This window comes from Gallus gallus, chromosome 17 (genome assembly GCF_016699485.2).
Source record: "Gallus gallus isolate bGalGal1 chromosome 17, bGalGal1.mat.broiler.GRCg7b, whole genome shotgun sequence".
NCBI classification, from domain to species: domain Eukaryota; kingdom Metazoa; phylum Chordata; class Aves; order Galliformes; family Phasianidae; genus Gallus; species Gallus gallus.
Genome location: NC_052548.1, coordinates 5,180,105 through 5,197,956, shown reverse-complemented (window position 1 = coordinate 5,197,956; position 17,852 = coordinate 5,180,105). Strand labels below are relative to the sequence as shown.

General features: G+C 39.2%; 1 protein-coding gene across 4 annotated transcripts in view; it reads left to right on the top strand.

Moving 5' to 3' along the window:
- Positions 1-17,852, top strand: part of CDK5RAP2 (CDK5 regulatory subunit associated protein 2) — a 78,515-nt gene that overhangs the window by 50,904 nt on the left and 9,759 nt on the right. For 3 of the 4 annotated variants that reach the window (XM_040649271.2, XM_040649273.2, XM_040649274.2), the window contains 10 exons: positions 939-1,206; positions 2,536-2,652; positions 4,425-5,019; positions 6,889-7,121; positions 8,656-8,704; positions 9,689-9,876; positions 11,021-11,146; positions 15,333-15,449; positions 16,848-17,037; positions 17,248-17,369. In XM_040649271.2, coding sequence (XP_040505205.1) covers positions 939-1,206; positions 2,536-2,652; positions 4,425-5,019; positions 6,889-7,121; positions 8,656-8,704; positions 9,689-9,876; positions 11,021-11,146; positions 15,333-15,449; positions 16,848-17,037; positions 17,248-17,369 — 2,005 coding nt within the window. The remainder of the gene's footprint in view (positions 1-938; positions 1,207-2,535; positions 2,653-4,424; positions 5,020-6,888; positions 7,122-8,655; positions 8,705-9,688; positions 9,877-11,020; positions 11,147-15,332; positions 15,450-16,847; positions 17,038-17,247; positions 17,370-17,852) is intronic. The other variant, XM_040649272.2, reaches the window with a different exon arrangement.

The following is a 17,852-nucleotide window of genomic DNA, read 5'->3' as shown; positions in this document are numbered from 1 at the left end:
ACAGAGCCTGATGATGCTGGTGGAGCAAATGAACAGCAAAAAATAAACTAAATCTGTTTGAACATGCCATTATTGATTTTTATTACTATTATTACACACAATTCTATAACTTCCATCAACATATAGCATGTTTTTATTCTTCTGGAGATAGTGCTATCTTATGCTTTGTGGCTTAACCAAGGATGCATTTATTTTATGTGGAGTCTTCACAAGGTGAGCAGCTGACATGCTGTGATCTCCACTAAGAAATTGAGTTTCTCCTCCCAACACCAATGATGGAATGTCAGTGACAGTAGGTGATGGGAGTCCTGCAGGAGCAATGTATAGAGTGTGTGGGTGATGAAACTGTTCATGTTCATCAGTAATTTCTCTCTGGCAGAACACATTTCTTCTGCAGCTGATCCAAAGCTCTGTTTATTTCCTCAAAGGTAAGAAAGAGCTGGGATGAAGCACAGGGCCTCTTGGATGGAGACAGAGGAAGAAAGGAAAATATGGCAGTCATGTGTAATACAATGCCTGAGAGTGGGTAGTAACAGTCAGAGAAGTCAGTTTGAGAGTTTGAGTAATAAACTATTTTCCTAGGGCACACAAGAATTCAACCTTAATGACCTGCTGACCAAAATCCTTTGTTTGGGTAGTGGTGAATTTGCTGTCTTGCTTCGTGGACTGGAAGCCAAGCCGTTCATGGAGTGGCTGTGGATACATAGCAGCACTCACTCAGAAAACTGAACCAGTGGGATGGGGCTTTTTGTTCTCACTGAATGTTTGTTTTCCATGTCATGAGGGTATTGCAATCTTAGTTTCAAAACTATTTCATGTAACAGCTGACTGATACTGCTGGAAAATGTTTATTTTTCCTGGAATGCTTGTTTGTACTTCCTTTACTTGACTGCTACCTATCAGCTGAAAGCTGCCATTTTATTCAATGCCTTTTTCAGACTGATGCTGCTCACCTGCCAAGGAAGTCCAGGCTGCCTGTTCTGCTACGATCATCCAGAGCAGCAGGAAACTGGCCTGTGAGCTCCTCTGTGCACAGATCAGATTCGGAACTCTGGCATCACACCGGAGCACCTTACAAAGGTCTGAAGGCACGTGAGGTTCAAACCGAGCAACTTCAGCCACAAGCAAATGGAGAGCTGCTATTGCACGAGTGTGGAACTGAAGACCTGCAAGGAGAGCCTGCACAGGAGAGCACATTAGTGGGAGGTAAATAAACAATTATTGTATTTAAAGAGCAGACATTGCAGTGCTGCTTGAAATACTGGATGAATACAGGTCATTTTTACACACATCAAATGCTGCTTAAACTTAAGATCTTATTGAGTGGTGAGTTAGATGTATGTAGGTCTTGAGAAGCGCTGTTGTTTTTTCCTTTTAGTTGAATTTTTGCTGCTAAAATGTAAACCAGCTGTGTATGGAATAGAAAGTATGTTGCATACATGGCATGAAGTGCATAATAAATGACAGTTTTGCAGGGTGCCCATGTGTGCACACGCATGTCAGTGTTCAGGTAAATTACAAATTTCCTGTGTAGGCTTCCAAGTCTAATGAAAACTGTAGCAGAGACAGGAGAGTATAAAAATGCTGTATTTGTTTATGCTGTGTAAATATGTTTTTCCAATATTCCAGTGATCAGTCAAGTCAGCCGCGTCAGTTTCCAGCGTGGCTGGGTTAATTTAAACTCACTTGTTGACAAAGTGTCTGCATCAGCAAAGTATGACAAATCTGTAAGGCAGAGAACAATGGGTACTATATAAAGATTTGGAGTGGCAATGGAAAAATGCATTTAGCAGTAAGATTAAAAACTGGGTAGAGATGTAAAGGACAAGTGGGGGACAGAAAACATAAATGTAAGAAATAAAATTAAATCAAGTTCCAAGTGAACCACTGTCAAAAGCAGAAGATGGAGAGGCTTTGCTGTTAAGGATAACACTGTGGGATGGGACAGATATGGCATGACTTAATTGTTAATGCTGAAGTTGATAAGACTGTAGCATTTAATTTTGATAGGTGCAGACAGAATTTTGAGAGGGAAAGTGCTTTTGGACTGGTCCTGAAATGAACACTGAAGTCCTGAGATTTCCTTTCCATTCTGGTTTCTTTACAGTGGATAATGGTTACAGTGGATAATTACAGTCAGTAATTCTGAGACTGGATGTAGTGGAAGATTGCAGAGGAGCAGTAGATGCACTCCTTAGCCTTTTCTCTGGGCTTAACATGAAACCTTTGAAAATGCATTAAAAATGGATTAGCAGTTGTATGACAAATGGGTCTTGCAAATCTTTGTCTTTATTCGTTGTTAGGATGCTTTGGACATTCTTCAATAGTTATTCTTGTAGTTCTATCAAGTACTTTAAAAAAATGTGAAAGTTGTGCATGCCACCAATAATATTTATAATAGGTTTTCATGTCATTGAGTTGTTCTTTTCATGATCTTCCAGTTCTGAATTGTGAGATAATCAGGTTTAGATTTGTGGGTGGTTTTTTTCTTCCATTCACTTACTGCCTTCTATTCCTCACTCTGTTGCTCTCCAGGTGACTCATTCAGCAAAGCAGACAGCAGTGGGGCCCAGGTTGAATCACAGGATGTCAAATGTGATACAGGGGGCAAGAATGAATATGTGATGTACAGAAATCAGCAGAACTGTCAAGGTAGAGCATTTGTATGGGATAAGAAAAAAAATGAAACTGTGGTTTCTGCTAAGTTTTGCAATATTGTAATTTGCTGCAGGTAACTGTCTCCTTTGTCATTATTTGTGAGTTCTAAATCTTGCTTACTTTGCTAGTATGGATGAATTTCTCTAAGAATTCAAGTTAGTCTTTAAAGGGTTATGTTTTCAGAAGGGTCACAGGAATTTATAATCTGGATGCCAATAAAAACAATGAGTTGTGTGCCTAACCCTGATCTCTGCTGCTGATGTCCTTGCCTTCTGAACACTGTTCTATATTAAATATATATCTTTTTACATATTTATGGTTCTGCATCGAGTTAAGAACTATTGAAATGAAGCAGTTGAATGATAGAATTTTGCTTATCTGAAGTATTTGAAGGCATTCAACTAGGCAAAATCATAGAATGAAAATGTAAATAGGCTTATTACCGTGTATCAGTCATTTATGGGGGGCTTGAATAATGTAGTTAACGTGGTGTTCACAAGATACAGAGAGTACGGCCAATTGTGATCACATCATTATTTTTGTTCATAAGAGTCCTTGAAGCCCGTCGGTCTGCAGGATCCTGCTCTGTGTGCATGGACACGCATATACACATAGGGCGTCTTAGTTCTTAATGGACAGTGTTTCATTAAAAGCTATAGCCCATATTCTAATCAGAAACATTCCCCAAATCAGGGTTACGGAGTTTGAGTTCATCTGGTACCTCAGTCCGCAATACTTTATCCTGTTTTTAGGTGGTTTTGTTCTTATTATCTCGTCCTTGTGCTTGACTTGAGACTTCACATACAGCTGTCCCCTCAAACATACTACTCTGAGTCAGATTTTGGGCACTCACATTCATTCTCCGTGGAATGAAAGGGGATTTGAAACTCTTCCGACTTACTCAAGATCAATGAATGACTCCCAGAAGGGAGTTTCTAAGTAGCTAAGATCTTTGGCAGAACTAATAGAAGGGGAGACTTTAATTTATTGGTAACCAGAAAATACCATTTTCTTTGGTACTTACAGCCCTCAACACACACAGAACTATTAGCATAGAGCATATGTAGCAATATATATATAGCTTTTATTGCTCTGAGTCTGCGTTGATTTCATTACTTAGAGTAGCAAAGTCAACCAAGAGATGTGCTGTGCATGCCAAATAAGTGCTGGTAAAACCTTTAGCAGTGAACGTTTTAATGAATTTTGTTTAGAACACATTTTAAGAAAGAAGTTACTAAAGACTCTTTTTCACATTTTACTATTTTGTTGATCTTTTTAAGATTCCACCAACTTTTTGCTCCAGTCGGTTTTAGATAGATTTTGAAGTGAGAAGAAAAAGAATATGTAATTAGAAGTTTTAGGAAGACACATGTAAGGTCATACAGTCAGCTTTTAAACCTCATTGCCTTATGTCTGAAGTTATCATCCCTTTGGCTGGAAAGAACTGGGCTTCGTCAGTGACTCTGATTCAGAAGTGAATATACCAAAAGTAATTTTGAGTCTTTTGGGAAAAGAAAGGGGATTTATTTTGAGTATTGGTTATTTGACAGCTGATAAGGAGTTTGTACTACTTGATGTTCAAGTTGAATTAATGGGCAAATCACAGAAAGAGGTGAAAGGGCCAAAACAAATGCAGTGCAGTTCGTAATTATTCTGCATTTTTATTCAATCATTACAGAAGTAAATGAATTCGTTCTAGTGCTGTTAAGAACAGAATGTTAGATAAATAAATATTAATATTCACACGCAAGCCTCCTGTTTTTCAGAAATGGAAAATCATCGTGACATTAACGATGTGAATATCCAGCATTCATTAAAAGAAATAAATGAAGAGCTTTATTCAATGGAACATGAGGACACTGACTCAGCCAGAGCACATCCAGGTTCCAAGTGTCTTCGTTCTCTCGAATTGAGTGTAACAAGCACAGATGCACTTGATGACTGCGAAGTCGTAGATGATAGAGAAGAACTGAAACAAAGAATTAAGAATATGCAGTCTGAACTTGAAAAGTACAAAATGTTCGTATTTCATTTACAGACCTCTGACCAGCTTTTATTGAGTGGTATTTCCAATGCAGTCCTGAGTGACGCAGCTTTGCCTGGGGAAGGACGTTTTGTACAAGATACAGCTATGCAAGAAATCAAACCATTTTCTGGTTTACATCAGCTGATGGATTACGAGATTTGCACAGAAAATAGGAATTTACAGTCTTCAAAAGCACAAACCTTGCGGCCAGCACAAAACCTCAAGGAAATACTCTCAGCTAATGAGACAGACCTCAAAAAAGAGCAGGTTGCAGATATGCATCCTGATGAAGTGTATTGTCTTCAAAACAAATTGAGAGACACATCGCCGTCCAAGTGAGTAAAGTTGTTAGTGCTTCAGGTTCCTTTTTCTAAACAGCACTACCAAATAATACAGGAAGGCAAATAGAGGTAGATTTTACATACAACTGTGTTGCATTAAATGATAAATTTTACTAACAATGTAAAACAACTGAAGCATTTAGTTAAGAGATGTCTTGAAGTACGGATTCCTATATATTTCTTAGCACAGAACTACTGAAAAGCTCGTACTGCCCACAGTAATGATGCTATGGATCTCTTTCAACACCTCAGGCCCACAGCTCTGCAGTGAAATATCCTCTCCTGAGCAAAGTCAGATATCCTTGGTTACTCTGTGAGGGGGGATTATCTTATGTCACTCAGGTTGTTTTTGTCAGGTGACATGTATAAAAAAAAAAATGGAACGTTCCACTAAGCTACAAACATTTCCCTGGGAGACTGGCTGACTTGCTTATGCAAGCCCTTCTGCTTGTGTGACCACACTTTATGTGTAAAATAAGAATTTGAGAGTGTAGTTATAATTTATTTTGCAGTTGTGCACTGCAGTGCCTTCTTTGAAGAATGTCAAAGTGTGTATATACGTATATTGAAATTAATGAATGAAATTTTATGGCATAAACTTGTAAGCTAGAAAATCACCTGTGGGAGGCTGGAAAGTATCAGTCCTATTTTTCATATGGAAGGACTAGGGGCAGCAGCTCCGATAGCATCTATACAAATCACAGACATAAAATGTGGGCTCATAAGACCAGACCTTTTTTTTTCCTGACTGTAGTGTCATTATTTTCCTGAGGGCTGATAGAATAACAGGAAGTATTACAAAGAAAGGCATTCATCCTGTTGGCTTTCTTTGGAATGCTTGGGTAGAAATATTTGGAGACAGTGAGCAACCAGCAGCATGGACAATTGTATATCTTCTAGTATTATTGTCATAAAATACAGTCTTACTTCATAGTATGTATAAATTTACATACCTTGAAAGTACACCTCATTCGTATTACAAAGGGAGATGTAACTGTGTGAATTAAGGAGTGGGATGGTACGGATCTTTGTGAGGTTTTTATGGCCACAGTGTAGAACAACTACACGAGTCACAAATGACAGACCCCAAAATGAATAATGTGTCTCTCCCTATACAAATGACAATAAAAATGCCATAACAACCCACACCATTGTAGATCTTGTTTATGCCCTCTATTTTTTGACTTCCTGCATTTTTTCAGATCCACTCCCTTCACTAATGTTTGATTCCATAAAAGGGAGCGCGTCTGTGCTGCAGACAGTTGCAATATAAAGGGGATGTCTGTATTTACAAGTGCAGAATAAATCCAACTGATCTGAACTGATAGGTAGACCCTAGCTTGTGGAGAAGAGTCTGAACACTGCAGTGGTTGCTGTGGCCATGCATTTGGTAATAAGCATGCAGAGATGTGTAGAATTCATCAAACTGGATGAAAGTCTGATGTGCTCCTGGTGGCCAGTATAGAAAGTTTCCATCCTGAGTAAAGAAAAATAAAATAATAATAACAGGAAAAAATAAGTATATTCTTTAACATTCTCTTAGTGTATTCTGTCTTCTTTATTTTGGCACCTTTGGTGCAATCAGTGTTACTTTCAGGCAGACAAAGCAGTTATTGTAGTTTCTACACATCTTAAAAATGAAGCAGTTAAGTGAAGGACAATAACCACCAGTTATGCCCATAGATGCAAAACTCAGCACTTAAAGACAATACGTTTGTCACTGTGGCCATAAAAGCATTTTAAAAGAAAATTGAGTCCCATAAAATTATAGCTTAGAAGTATAAATTTAACTGACTTTTTATTTATATTTAAATGTTATTTACGGTCAGAAAATTACTTTCAAAGATAATTTCATTTTCTCAGATATGATTCAGTAGTTCATTCACGAGCTCGAGAGCTTTCCTTTCAACACCACCAAATTAAGGAGATCCACAGTGGCTGTGTCACTTACCATCAGCATCTGACGAGCCTTATTAAGGCTTTTGAGGAACTGCTTCAAGCCAGCGATGTAGATTATTACGTTGCTGAAGGCTTCCGTGAGCAGCTGAATCAAAGTGTGCTGTTGTTTGAGAAGCTGGAAAGGAAACTCGTGTATGGTAAGTAGCAGTGCTTTGTGCTTCTTGTTTGAAGTGTGCTCGTGCTCTCAAAATTGGTAGTTTTGTGTGTGTGGAAATGAAAGCCTGACTTTCTCATGGTTGCTTCTGAGTGTATTATGCCGTGGACTGGCTTGGAAGATCCACAAAGACTGGGTTTTACCTTTGTTGTTGCCCTCTGTATTGGCACCTTCCATTTTGGGTTGTCTTAGTGTATTTTAAACCTAGTGGTTATAGTTTAATAAAATTTTAATTTCAGTCCTATCATCACAGATGTTGCTGTTTCTCACCCAAACAGCTGGATGGGCTTCTGCAGATGGCAGCTGCAAAACAGACATCTTCAGCCAAACTCTTGAATTGCCCTCAAAAAAAGGGATCCGGATCCCTGTATCTTCCTGACATTGCTTCTGGAAGATCCCTTTGTTTGGGATCGTTCAGCTCCCAGCCATGCAATGATCTGTATTCTACCTCTCTTCAAAGTTAGTTGCAGCATTTTGCTGTTTGCGATGGCTCATAGAAGGGAGCTGTATGTGAGAAAAAGGTATTAACGGGCAGCGTGTCATAGCAGTGTAATAAAAGACTGAGTGTCTTCAGTGATTTTTGTGGCTACAGAGTTTCCTTGCCTTAAAAATAGGAAGAGTGTGCAGTGAATAAACATTAAATGCCTTTAAAGAAAAAAAAAAAACAACAAAACCCACCAAGCCAACAGATGGTATCCTATATACTATGAAAAGCCACTGACAACTGAGACAATTCAATGTATCTAGCACGATGCTATTGCACTGAATCACACTGTAAAATAAAATGATGTTTGTAGGGCGATAAAGAACATCCAGCTTACTGGGAACTGACTGTAAAGAAGATGCATAAACAGCCGTCTGTCTCTGCATTTCCATCCTGACCTTCAGTTCGTTCCCCTGAAATCTGAGCTGTGCAACTCTTGCCTGCCACTTTTGCTTAATTGCACAAAAATTTTGCACTGTGCTGAGCCAAGGTGACATGACACAATTCTTGTTTCTTAATTCCAATTAGTGTCTGAGCCCAGGTCTCTAGCACTGAGTTGTGTGTGTGCTTACACACTGTGCCACGGAGAGTACTGCAGGCAGAGCCCTGTGTGTGCTCCTTTATTAAGGACAGCTTGTTAGCCTGGCTCCAGATGGCCAACATCCAAGTGAGCTGGAATGGTTCTTATGTAGTTTTTATTGAAGTAGTAGTGATATGTACCCCTAATCCTTTGCCAGGTAGCAGAATATTTCATATCTGTCTGCTAACTAAAATGCTAAGAGTGTAAAATCTGGCACATATGTTGCTCAGTCCTTCCTTAGTCATTTTTTTGAACTCCAAAGACAGTTTTGTTGCTGTGTTATAAGTAGTTTTTCTCACGTCCAGTATTTGACATGAATGCACAGCTTGTTCATCATCTGCTGGCTTCCCTAAATTCTCATTGATTTACCATTCTGTGTTTGAATAGCTTGAGATGGAGGGGAAACAAAAATTATTCTGTCTCTCTCTTTAATGCGATACTTTTGCTTTGCAGGAGAGTCAGTAGGTGCAGAAGTTACCATACTTTATGAATTGGCTCAAAGGTAAGAGTGCAACTCAGTGTTATTTAAATATATTGTTGTTTGACAAGTTGGTAAGGATGCTCCATGTTTTGCAGCCCAACCTAACTGTCTTACTTTTTGGAGAGGACTTTTTCTATGCTGCCTGTGTCAGTAACATACATTTCATTAGTAAAATATTCACAGAAAACAAACTTAGGCTTTTTTCTCTACTTCTCAGCAAATCGTAGGATCGTTTGGAAGGCATCATTAAAGGTCCACCTTCCTGCATTGAGCAGAGACATCTAGCAAAGTCATCTGCATTTCGATCAGGATGCTCAGAGCCTGGTCTGGCCTCACCTTGAGTGTCTCCAGGCCCAGGGCATCCACCACCAACCTGTGCCAGTGTTTCACCAATGCATGGTTTAATTACTGAGGCAAAACATCATGTTACCATGGTTTTCCCTTTTATGATGATACAAGTGTTCACTGTTGTGCTATGAGATACCACTGTGTATATTTAGGTATTATCCTAGTTGCAGCTGCTAGAAAGGGTAGCTTTTCTGGTTGTGTGATCTTGGTGCTGGCTCAGGAGCACCAACGTACAGTTCTGTTGAACTTCATTCTCAAAACACCGTTTTGCTGAATAAAGCAGCAATAAGGTTGAAGGTGAAGGGAGCAGGTGTTGGCTGCTTATGTTGGGTTTCTGCCAACCTGGGGTTCTTCTGTGCTACAGAAGTCCTCAGCTGCCTATTGAAGGCAGTTGGAAGTCCCCGTAGCACACAGGTGACCATCTAGTGCTGCAGTGTGAGCATTGTGCTTCAGATTCATTGGTTGTTCCTGCTGACTTCAGTGAGGTTTGGATTTCAATCTTGACACATGCAGCTAACGCAGTGCTTTGTCACATTTAGTCACCTAAAACCACTTGCTTTGCCTCTGTCCTGTAAACATGACACCACGCTGTCTTTTTCTGCTCCCAAAATAATAGAATAATTCTTATATTTTAAAACATTTTGTCTGTCTTAAAAGGGAAAATGAGAAGAATGCCACAATGTATGAGGAGCTTAAGGATGAATCACCCGTACCATCTGCTCTTCATAGTCTGTCTGACTTTGATTTGTCGGAGAAGTCATCTCTTGGATCAACAGAGCACAGGCATGACCTAGGAGAAGGACAGCATGCCACACTGGCGCTTCTGCCAAGCCAATTTCCCCCAGGTAGTTTTTTTTCCCAATGAAGATATTGGGGAAAATGCGATAAATAAGACACGAGGGAACTAATTAAGAAATAACGAAGAATGTTTGTCTGCTTCAGCTTTCCAGTATCTTGCATAATCATTGCAATTTCAGTAATAAGGCATACAGAGATGACAACGATTTGAACTACCTCCTGTTTGAAACAAAATTAACTACGATATTTTGTCTTTGTTGTTTTAGACTATCATCTTTTACTGTACTCCAGACGGTCTTTAAATAGACAAGTTATGAGGGAAAATAGACAATTGTCAAGAGATTATTGCACTGAAAAAGAAAGATTTTCTAATTTTATAAAAGCCAGTGTTGTGTTTCCTTGAGAATTGTAAGTGCTGCATAATTAATAAGCGGTGTCATGTTTGACCTGGATGGTTTCACTAAGCACGAGTGGTGCTTGCAGTAGTTTGTTACAGGCAGCGATGAAAATTTAATAGCTGGGATAGCACGTACTGTTCAGGAGAAAAATATTGCAGAGTAAACCAGGAGTGTATGACATGGATAAACTGGCAAATAAGATAGTGACAGCTCAAACAGATAAGTTCCTGGGTAAAGCTGAAACTTACAGCCAGTGGAAGAAAAATTGTAGAATGGCAAAGCAAGAAGGAACAGGTACGGTAATGAAACTTGATAGAGCAGATTTATTTATTAAGGTATGCATTGTGTGAGCCAAAGTCAAATTTATATCTGCGTTACTCCGGTAAGCTTCCTATTGTTATAAGGAAGAATGTGAACTCTTAGTGTGTTGAGTCTGAATGTGTGGCTGTACTGCAGAACTTCGGATTCATGTCTGAATCTAGGGAATGTTCTAACTAGATGTTATTTCCATCTGCCAGTTTTGTAGGAAGATGATGTTTAGAAAGCCTAAAAACTGGACCACTGTTAAGATTTAGAGTAGTTCTCAGTATATGTGTGATTTGGGCCCAAATTGTGGAGCAGTTACTTAGCGTGTAACATTTTGAATGGTTCTGTGTCGTTTTTTGGTGTTAACACACATTAGATTTGACAGGAGTGCTCAGAGGAGAGGAATACAGTCATTTACTCTAAATAAGAGGTGGTCCAAATAAGAAGAATTTCTTCTAAATAAGAAGTGGTCTCTTGGTTTATGCAGAGTTATTAATGGAGTATCTGAATGAAATTCGAATCCTGAGACAACGTTTAGAATACTCCATAAAAAACAATGAGAGACTGAGGAAGCAGCTTGAGAGACAAGTAACAAACAAGGAGCTAGATCAAGGTAAGAATTTATCTGCTGATAACTTAAATCCACCTCTTCTGCCTGAAGCCTGAGGGAGCAAATGTCTAATCCTAGCCTTAACTCCATTGCTTGAAGCAGTACAGATGCACAGAGCTTTTGTGGGATTCCGGCACACCACAGAGCCCACAGTTGCACGTATTGCTAAGAGAACAGGACTGAAGTGCTACCAGGTTGTTTTATGCCATTTGATGTGACTATGGTTGAATTTCACCCAGAAGATTGAATGACCTTCTAGTTCTGTTATCAGCGAACAGCCTGCTTCCTTTTGCGTTTAGGACATCATTATTGTTATAGTGGTCTTGGATGTTAGGATGTCACCCTCTTAATTCTTTGCCATGTCCAGCCAGGGGCAGTTGCAGGTGAGGAAGCCAATTTTAACAACATAATTTCAGCTGGGCCCAAGCCCAGTATGAAAAGAGGAGGCTATCTGCTCTAAATTACATTGCTGCTATTGATACAAAGGAGTGTATGAATGCTGTGGAATTAGCTCTTGTACCTCTACTCCCTGTGTGCTCAGGGTGCTCCGTGACCACGGACAGCACTGCTGGAGATGCCTTCTGTGCAGCTCTGCTCTGAAGCCAGGTTTTGTGTACAGAAAGGACAAATAGCTGCAGTAGAGCACAGAGCCTAGGCCTTGTTGTTCAGCCTGTCATTTGCATTGATTAGTGTGATAAATGTGTTCTACACAAAATGACATTGTGAGTTTTTAATGAGAAGTACCTGTCAAACCAATGGAAATTTTAACACAGAGTGGGTTTTCATTCCAAATTCTAATATAAAGCAGTGGATGAAAAATGCTAAAAATAAGCATGCCAATTCAGAGTCACTGCTCTCGCTTCGTAGTGTTCAGCACCTCTGAAAGCTGAGCTCAGTGGTGCATTTAAAACTTTTCATGAGATGGTGGCCAGGCTCTCACTAAGACCCATTTCCTAGCACCTTTTAGCACACAGCACCAGATACACCTTCCCACATTTTGATCTTTTCTTGCTCTCCTTTCCACATTTTTCCCTATAGGAAAATTGATTGATATGCAATATTACTCAGAGTGGAAGCAAGCAATGAAGGCATCTATGCTTTCCTCTTAATTCGGTTTCACTAATATTGACATTAGATTCATTATGTTTTACATCATCCCCGTGGTCCATTTCTGTTGTTGTTTAAATGGATGCTGCCTACAAAGGGCAGTGTGCTTTCAGGAATAATTTACAGTGCGGGAATGGCATATAAAAAAGCATCCATTTCATACATGAAGTATTTACGCTGCTGGAAAGGCACACCGTTCTCTTGAAGTAACCACACTGAAACACTTCCAGCTCTGTTACAGCTTCATAAAGATTCTGGCAAGGGCATCCATTAATGCAGTGAAAGTATATTTTCTTTATAAACTGTCTTATGCTTTCTGTCTGTCTTCTTGTTGCCTCAGTGCATCTAGCAATGCACGAAGGAAAACCTTCAAAAAGAAAGGAAAAAACAACTGTGTGTTACGGCTGCTCCTTTTTGTTCCTGTGTTCTATCAGCTCTTCCTGATTCTCTCAGTTCTGAAGATCTCTTTCATGTTATCAGATCTCTCCTCTTCCAGTAATGATGCTACTTATTTTCATAATAGATGGGTTTTGTTTGTGGGTTTTTGTTTTAACTTTCAGTGTGAAAAGAAGTTCCCAAGTGGAGCTGAAGGAGACTTTAGCTTTGAGTCATCATCGTTCAAAGCAGTTTTTTAGCTTTAACTTAATATCCTTAGTCTGTTTTCTTTTAAAAATCCAAACCAAGTTGTACCATAACTTAATTGCTGATGAGAGCCTCTTAAATTTGTTTGATATTGAGTTTTGTTCAAAGAAATTTAACACATAGAATTTTTCTTGCCTATTTAATCGATATTATATCCGTGTATGCGCACACACCTGCCCACTTTTTTTTTGCCATGCTATTTTTAATAAGTTGATTGTCAAAGTATCTGAGTGCCTCTGGGCTTCCACCATTCTATAAATGATACAAGGTGCTGGTAATGACTGCATCATTACTACAGAGCTGAGATTTGCAGCGCAAGTAGAACAGAAATAATTGCTTCAATCATTTCAAATGTTAGGCATCAAAATAAAATCAAAGGTTTAATTTTGAGTTTCCTATGTTTCAAATGTTAATAACAGCAGTTAACATTAAAAGGGGTTTCTGTTTCCTTTTTTTAACCCATAAGCAACTAATGTCTGTTCTCAGACTTCAGCTTTGTTTTGCCTTTATTTTGCTTTGATTGGGAACGAGTGTTTCCCTTCCTCTTTGCTGTGATTTTCTGTAGTGCCTGTCTTTCAGCCAGTGCTTTGAAACCTTCAAGGTACGCTTTCTTAGTGCTCACACGTAGTGCTCAGCGCATAACATAATGAAAACTGAAGTGTATCCCAATTGCAGGCCCTGATGCTTCACTGTACTCCAGCTGGATGGACCTTTGCATCTATGGAGAGCATAATTGGTGTCAGCAGGGCTCTGCACAGAAGTAGTAGTCTCAGTAGTGGGTCAAATTGCAGGATTGTCGCCTTATTACCACTGGCTCTGCATTATCCCTTATTATGTAAGATAACTAATAGTTATATTCTAAAGCCTTTCAGTCGGGTTGTGGTAGCATAACTTTTCAAATAGGATAAAGCTGGGTGATGGGCAATAAATTAAATTAGAATCAAGATGAGACCATCAAGCTTTGCCACTTGAAGTTGAATTGCTTTGTTAAAATCTGAAAGGAAAAAGCCTTTTGAGTTCACGTAGCTACCTCAACTCTTTAACATATAGATAGTAAAATGCCATTAGTGCTGAGCTTCTAGAGCCTGTGAGTCTTTTAGTAATGACAAGAGGTGCATATCATGGCACACTACGTCCCAGTTAGGTAGTTGGTAAAAGCTTCAATTGGGATTACAATAAAATGAGATTATTCAGAGGAAGTGCAGCACATCCAATTGAATTGAATTGCCAGAGCTGAAAGGCATCTTCCTCATACATTCCACTAATTTTTTTTGCCAGCTGGTTATTTCTCTATTAACCAAACAGTTGACACTCATGCAGTTATCTCAAGCACTAAAGCATAGTAGATGCTGGGATAACCAATCAACTGAAAAAATACTTTTAATGGTAATGTTAATTCTAGTGGGTTCTGAAGAGTTTTACTGACTACAAATAGGTTATAAAGGGCAATAACAGTTACTTGACTTGTTTGCGAGGCAGCTGCCTTGAGGATGGGGGATATGGCAGTTTTCAGGGTGTACTGTACACATCGTGGGATGAGTAGTGTAAGTGAAGTATGTTGTGAGGATTACCTAGGCTGGAGTTTATCTGATGTGGATACACAATTTAACACCCGCATTCATGTGAGACCTTCAGAGTAGGGTTCACCAACCTTGAGTTTCTAACAGTCAGGCATTAATTCCAGTCATACACAGCTCCTCTTAGAGGCACTGGCAAGAAGTTCCTCCCTTTGGAGGACAGTGCATTTCCTCCCCAGGGGATGTGCAGAGGATGTGTCCCTCTCTGGGGTTCCTGTACCTCCCCATGACCACTGATGGAAGCCCAAGGTGATCAACATAGGCTCAGTTATATAAATCTTAAATATCTGAAATAAAGAGGTATGGGGGTCTTCATCCCTGCCATCATAAATGGATTCTCAGTTTGTAATTGGAGGCAAAGATGGTGACTCCACCCTTACACTCTGGACTGGCATGGCATCATATGTATTAACAGGCATTTTACTTCCTTCATTAGCCATTGTTAATTAATTTGTAAAGTCTAGCTGTCCTCTGCAGTGGTTTTATGAAGAGAGCAATACAGAAATACAGGTAAACCTTGGTACATTTTGCACTATTTTAAAATAGCAATGTCACAAAATACTGCTACGTTTTGTCCTGGTGCATTCTTGGCTGATAGTTAAAGACTAGCAGGGATAATTTTGCAATTTGGGTAATGGCTGCCCAGCAACAAGAAGAGGTACTTGTGATGCAGAGCTTTAGGTTACTTGGCATTAACCTGAACTGCCTTTCAGTCTGTAAGGATAACCTTCAAAACACATAGGGGATAAATACCTTTCATAACATGTTTTTCTGCAATTTTTAAAATTGTTCTTGTCTGAAAAGTTTAATCTTTAATGACCTAGAGATGACTCATAAATCATCTTTTATGTACATATTTATAGGTTCTGCAAACAATTTTATCCATGGCTCAGAGCAGCATAATTCTCTCACTTCTGAAGTACATTTCCTGAGAAAGCAAAATCAAGTCCTGAATGCAATGCTGGCAAAAGGATCCAGAGGTAAAATGTAAAACTGTGCTTTACAGAACTAGACTGCAACTCATTCCAAATCAGGAAAACAAGGAAGTATTTACAGTCCATGAAATTACCTTCACCGTTCTTCCCACACCTGAAGTTTGGTGCTCAGCCATAAGCACTCACACTGGGGTTAACAATGATAAAAGCGTAGCAGTAATGCTCCTTTCTTTTTATACGTAGCATTTTCCATTTGATGTGTGCTTTCATTTTTCCATTCTTTTTATATACCATTCTTTTTATATGTCCTCTCCCCTCTTCTGTGCCTTTTATTACCATTTTCGTGTTCCTTTTTTTCCCCCTATGTCTGTGTTCTGAAGCCCTCTGTTTTGGTGCCTCTTACAGCTTATTGTGTTTAAAATCTACTGTTTGTTAAAACATCACTGCTTTTGTTTGTTTCTACATCTGACAATATGATCTGATAATACCAGTGTTTCTTTTTTTATATTAAGAACTGTGATGAATAACGCATTGCTGCCCTCGAGTTTTAAAATAATATCCATGTCTCCAGAGTTGTGAGCTTCTTTTCCTTTTGTTCCTGGAGGAAAGCTGCCTAAATTCATCTTGCTTGCTTTCATCTTGGGTCCAATCTTAGCTTATCCCGTTAGTAGTGGAAGGCTGAAGGTGCTTGTTGTCAACAGCATGTGGGTGTTACCATTTGCATGTGCTTTTAGCACAGCTACTGAAGGTGAAGGAATGATTTTCTAACTGTTGGGAGTTGGAGTGACTCTGCCTTGTGTTTCCTTGCCAAACTTGCTTCTTTCTTTTCTAATGCTTGTTCGCTTAGGGTGACTTAGTGTCTCTGTAGACTTCTTTGGCCACAGGAGTCATTTGCCCCTACTGACAGTTCTTTGTCCCAGGGAACTGATATACCAAGGAAGAGAGAACAGCTGTGATAAAGTTGGCAGATGGATAAGGGTGGGAAGGATAGGACAAAGGGATTTCTACGGGACAAAATGGAATGGATGCAACTCCCTGAAGCAACCCTATTAAGTTTTCTTCTTCCTAACAAGAAGTAAAAATTATTCTGGGAGGTTTAGCCAAGTTAATGTGCCTTCTTTGGGTAACTGTTGCCACTGGTTTTTGAATGCTCTCCTTCTGGTCAGTTCCAAGACGTGGTGGGGCATCTGGCAAAGGAGGCTGTACAGAGGTTTTTATTGAGCCTTCTTATGGAACCTCTTGCAAGTCTCAGGGGTTAAATGTTGCATCATCACAGGAAATGTATATAGCAAAAAAACATTTGATAATTGGAAAAAGTGAAATCCTAAAGCTCACAAAAGCAGCTGCTACTTTCTGCCAGTCTCTAAGAAAGCTGATTTTGTTGAAAAGCATAGCTTTTAATGTGTTATAGGCAATACAAACACCTCGTGTTTCTTCTTTCAGATAAACAAAAGGAAAATGAAAAGCTAAGAGAATCTCTTTCTAAAAAGAATGCAATCATTGAGCATCTTCATGAGGATTATGAATGCATCAAGAAAGAAAATGAAAGGTTGCAAAAACAAATTGGCAAAAAGGAGGATGAAACCAGATATCTGACATGTGAAATTTACAGCAGTCGTAATGAATTAAACAGGTATTGATTCTGTCCACATTTAGACATGCATTTAGAGAAGAAAATTGTCAATGTGATGTGGATGTGTTTAGCCATAGCCATTAACATTAATCAGATTCATAGATATGTTCAAAAGGCAGTGGAGTAATTGTTGAGGAAGGAGGACTGGATTCTAGATTTTGAAATAAAGGATAAGAATTCAACTATTAATGATTTATTGGATCTTAACAGGTTGCAAACGGAAATGAATGTAAAGCAGCATCAGCTCTCTGAGAATGAGAAGTTACTGCAGTCACTCCGAACTGAGATCAAAGTTTATGAAAAGCTGGAGGAAGCAAGGAGGAAGAGGACAGGTATATACACAGTTATTTCTGTGCCCTTGGCTCTTGCAACCTTTCTCTCCCTGGATATCATCTTGTCAGAAGGCAGTAGGGCTGGGTCACTACTATTTTGTTTTTGTTTGGGTTTGCTGTGCGAAAGTAGACACAGCAGCCTGATGATAAAATGCTGCTTTTTACTTGGGAAGTATAGCTGTGAGGTGTGCTTATGCTCTGACCCAGCATGTCCAGGTTGCATTTCACCTTTTAAGGAAGATATGGCACCAAATAGGGGTAGCATGGTTAGGTAAAAAAGCGGAATGCTGGTCAGTACAGCATTCAGGATCCAGCAAATTTCCCATTGGGAGTTCTTGTGAAAGTCAGATTTTCTTTTCTTCCTTCATTAAGTAATATGCCCTGCTGTTACCGTATTTCATACCTAACTGCAGAACAACCCTCTTGGTATAAGGCTTTAAGCCAGTGTTGGCTCAGGGATAGAAGTAAATTTCTTTGCAGAAC